The 4,540-nt window shown below is 56.5% G+C and overlaps 1 protein-coding gene across 1 annotated transcript; it reads left to right on the top strand.

Annotated features, from left to right (window-relative positions):
• Positions 1-217: 217 nt before the first annotated feature.
• On the top strand, positions 218-4,252 carry FZD2 (frizzled class receptor 2). The gene has a single exon (XM_040245131.1). The coding sequence runs from the start codon at positions 960-962 to the stop codon at positions 2,655-2,657; it is 1,698 nt and encodes a 565-aa protein (XP_040101065.1). The 5' UTR covers positions 218-959; the 3' UTR covers positions 2,658-4,252.
• Positions 4,253-4,540: the final 288 nt, after the last annotated feature.

Below are 4,540 nucleotides of genomic sequence, written 5' to 3'. Positions count from 1 at the left end.
AGCAGTAGTAGAGGGAGGAGCGAGGCAAACTCCTACATATAGAGCGACGTGAAACTTTTGTCTGGATGCCATGAAAATGGGCTGAGAGAAGCGTCTTTGTAAACTGTTAGCTAATTTTTAAAAAATCTCTCCCTTAAACAATTTTTTTTTACTTGTTCTGAAAACTTGGACTGAAATAAGAGGGGTTCGAGGAGCAGGCGCGGAGGCACGAATTTAAAGGGGCTCTACCCCTAGAGCTCTGTGGCCCCGGGAAAAAGAGTGATCCAGGGCTGAGTGACGCGGACCTCCGCAGTTCTGAGGAACGTGTGTCTCCGAATCTTGCCGCCGAGACTACAGAGAAATCCCGTGTTGAGCAAAAAGCCCTTAATATAATAATAGCTTGTCTCTTTAAAAAGCAAAAGGAGGGGGGAAAGTTTTGTTGGCATCTGGTTTCTGATCTCATTATGTTGTGGTTGACCAATCCAGCCCTCGGGGCTGGTCCTCGGGTTTAAATCTCATTGGCCGAGAGAACATTTTGGGATGGTGCTTAGAGCTCGACGGGGCGGTTTCAAGGATCCCTTTTTTGGGGGGCTGAGGAGAGGGCGGGGCCGCCGGCGGGGGCCCCCTTGAAACCGACTAATTGGGATCGGAGAGGCCGAGGTGAGGGCTGGAGGAAGGCACAAAGGAGTCGCTGGGCGGAGAAGGGAGGGGAGAGGCGAGAGGAGGAGGAAGAGGAGAAGAGAGGGCAAGCCGCGCGCTGTGTCTCCGGCGGCTCAGTCCGACCTCGGCGAGCTAGCGGGCAGGCGCGCCGCCCCCCTCCCCCGCCCGGCCTCCCCAACTCGGCAGCCGCGAGCAAAGTTTGCAAAGAGGCACGGGAGGCGGCGGCCGCGGCGAGGAGGCGGCGGGGAAGGCGCGCGGTCTCCGGGCTGGGGGCGGGGGCGGGGGGGCGCCCGGGAGCCGAGTGGGGGGCGGCGGCCAGCATGCGGCCCCGCAGCGCCCTGCCCCGCCTGTTGCTGCCGCTGCTGCTACTGCCCGCCGCCGGGCCGGCCCAATTCCACGGAGAGAAGGGCATATCCATCCCGGACCACGGCTTCTGCCAGCCCATCTCCATCCCGTTGTGCACGGACATCGCCTACAACCAGACCATCATGCCCAACCTTCTGGGCCACACGAACCAAGAGGACGCCGGACTGGAGGTGCACCAGTTCTACCCGTTGGTAAAGGTGCAGTGCTCGCCCGAACTGCGCTTCTTCCTGTGCTCGATGTACGCGCCCGTGTGCACCGTGCTGGAGCAGGCCATCCCGCCGTGCCGCTCCATCTGCGAGCGTGCGCGCCAGGGCTGCGAGGCGCTCATGAACAAGTTCGGTTTCCAGTGGCCGGAGCGCCTGCGCTGCGAGCACTTCCCTCGCCACGGCGCGGAGCAGATCTGCGTGGGCCAGAACCACTCGGAGGACGGCGCGCCAGCGCTTCTCACCACCGCGCCGCCGCCGGGCCTGCAGCCGGGTGCGGGGGGCACCCCGGGCGGCCCGGGTGGCGGCGGCTCGCCCCCGCGCTATGCCACGCTGGAGCACCCGTTTCACTGTCCGCGCGTCCTCAAGGTGCCGTCCTATCTCAGCTACAAGTTCCTGGGCGAGCGCGACTGCGCGGCTCCCTGCGAGCCGGCGCGGCCGGATGGCTCCATGTTCTTCTCACAGGAGGAGACGCGCTTTGCGCGCCTCTGGATCCTCACCTGGTCCGTGCTGTGCTGCGCCTCCACCTTCTTCACCGTCACCACGTACCTGGTGGACATGCAGCGCTTCCGCTACCCCGAGCGGCCCATCATCTTTCTGTCCGGCTGCTACACCATGGTGTCGGTGGCCTACATCGCGGGCTTCGTGCTCCAGGAGCGCGTGGTGTGTAACGAGCGCTTCTCCGAGGACGGCTACCGCACGGTGGTGCAGGGCACCAAGAAGGAGGGCTGCACCATCCTCTTCATGATGCTCTATTTCTTCAGCATGGCCAGCTCCATCTGGTGGGTCATCTTGTCGCTCACCTGGTTCCTGGCGGCCGGCATGAAGTGGGGCCACGAGGCCATCGAGGCCAACTCGCAGTACTTTCACCTGGCCGCGTGGGCCGTGCCCGCCGTCAAGACCATCACGATCCTGGCTATGGGCCAGATTGACGGCGACCTGCTGAGCGGCGTGTGCTTCGTGGGCCTCAATAGCCTGGACCCGTTGCGGGGCTTCGTGCTGGCGCCGCTCTTCGTGTACCTGTTCATAGGCACGTCCTTCCTCCTGGCCGGCTTCGTGTCCCTCTTCCGCATCCGTACCATCATGAAACACGACGGTACCAAGACGGAGAAGCTGGAGCGGCTGATGGTGCGCATCGGCGTCTTCTCGGTGCTCTACACGGTGCCCGCCACCATCGTCATCGCCTGCTACTTCTACGAGCAGGCCTTCCGAGAGCACTGGGAGCGCTCGTGGGTGAGCCAGCACTGCAAGAGCCTGGCCATCCCGTGCCCGGCGCACTACACGCCGCGCATGTCTCCCGACTTCACCGTCTACATGATCAAATACCTCATGACGCTCATCGTGGGCATCACGTCGGGCTTCTGGATCTGGTCCGGCAAGACGCTGCACTCGTGGAGGAAGTTCTACACCCGTCTCACCAACAGCCGGCACGGCGAGACCACCGTGTGAGCCCGGCGCTTGTGCGCCGCGTCCCCGGCCGGGCCCGCACCGCACGCTCACCGCCCGCGGGGAGGGGGTGGGGCGGGGGCTCCTACAGACTCCTTATTTTATTTTTTTAAATAAAGAACAATCGAAACCATTTCCTTTTTAGGTCGCTTTTTAAAAAAAGAAAACTGCCCAACAGCCCCACCAGGTTTGTAATTAAAACTGTAAATAGTCTTTGTAAATTTAATTATATATTTTGTATTTAAAAGAAAAAAAGGGGAGGGGGGAGGGCGAGGGCGCCAGGGCCTGAGGAGTAGGGGTGGGGGAGCTGAGGGGTTCTCTCCTTTCTTCAGGGCCCTTTCAAACACCATCCCTTTGACAGGGCCGGGCCTGCTGGAAGAGGTGTTGGCTCTGAGGAGTTGGCACATTCAACTTCTCAAGCCAAATCTGTGAGCTTTCTCACTGACGCCGGGCCTATGGAAGCTGTTGGATAGTTTTGAACAAGACTTGGATTCGTTTTGTTTCGATTTCCCATTCCCCCTTTCTCTCCTCACATGTGCTGTCTCCTTCACTCGTCTTTGGAAACCTCCCATCGGAGATGAAGACGTGGAGGAAAAAAAAAAAAATCCAACCCGAACCGACGGGTGGGATGGTGAGGAGAGGACGGAGATCGAGTGAGGAATGGCCTCCACACACCCCCATCCCAGGCCCATCCCAGGCCCACCCCGCTGCCGGCAGGAAGATCTTTCTCTTCTGACTTTTCTTCTTTTTTTTCTTCTTTTCGACTCGCTGCCCTGTGCTCTTGGAGTGGGCAGAAAGTGCTTTGTGGTGTGTGTTTTGAAACAACCCCCCACCCCCAGCTCACTACATTGAGTACGGATCTTGACTGCCTCCATTTTTAGGGGGAGCATCATCAAGTTGGCCTGTGTGGAGGTCTGGAGATATCCTTGCATCTCTGTCCTTTCCCCTGCTGTCTGCTCCACGCCTGCTATTCCCCCACTCCCCACCCCCCAACTGAATATTTCCTCTGGCATCCAGGTTAGCCTTTTGTGGGGTGGTTTGTGTGTTCCGTGTGGGTTTTTTTTTTTTTTTTCAAAAAGCAATAAAATGGGTTGGGTTGGAGGATGGGCTGGTGGGATTTTTAGTTTTTCTTTGACAAAAGACTGATTTCTTTTCAAACTTGCCCAGAAAAGGGAGGGGAGGGGAGAAGTGGGTATCTTTGCTTTGGACGCAGGCTCTGGGCAGGCTCTTTGTGACTGGGGATGGGGTTGAGTGTTTACATGACATTCTACATCACAAGATTGATAGAATGTTTATAACAGATGTTTTCTGTCTTCCCCCTACACCCCCCCCCCCCCCAAATAAAAGTCAAGCCTCTTCTTAAAGTATCATTCATGCTGGTATGAGAATTGCAGTTACCAATACACATCATTTCCCTCAACCAAATATTTGAAGTATTTTAGAATTTTAATTCCAATGGATTGATTTGAAGACCAAGGGGTGGGGTGAAACAAGTTTGCCCCCATAACTCAACTTTTCACCATCTCCTGTGTCTTGATAATAGTGCAAATTAAAAGCTAATAATCATCATAATAAAGTGCATTTAATTATCTTCTAGAGATCTAGCCCTTTAATTGTATTTAACAGGGTTGTAACATTTTATTAGTTTAACCAAACCACACCTCCTCCTTCCATCTCCCCCTGACCTGGTTGGTTGGGGCTAGGATGGAGAAGAGGTTCCCAGTTCCATCTTGCTTTTTTAGCTAAATGGTGGTAGGGAAAATGGTGCCTTAACACCCTTTGTTGGCAGTCTTTGGGACAAGGGAGAAAGTAAGTTAGAACCCCTAGTTCGAAGTGTTGGCGTATGTTGGTTTATGTTGGGGGAAGGGATCTGGAAATGTTTGGTG

Source organism: Oryx dammah, unplaced genomic scaffold (assembly GCF_014754425.2).
Source record: "Oryx dammah isolate SB20612 unplaced genomic scaffold, SCBI_Odam_1.1 HiC_scaffold_8, whole genome shotgun sequence".
Lineage (NCBI taxonomy): Eukaryota > Metazoa > Chordata > Mammalia > Artiodactyla > Bovidae > Oryx > Oryx dammah.
This window is presented reverse-complemented; position numbering and strand designations above follow the sequence as displayed.

What these genes read in the sequence shown, in the direction of transcription:
- FZD2 (XM_040245131.1), top strand. Translation starts at nt 960, where the DNA reads ATGCGGCCCCGCAGCGCCCTGCCCCGCCTGTTGCTGCCGCTGCTGCTA.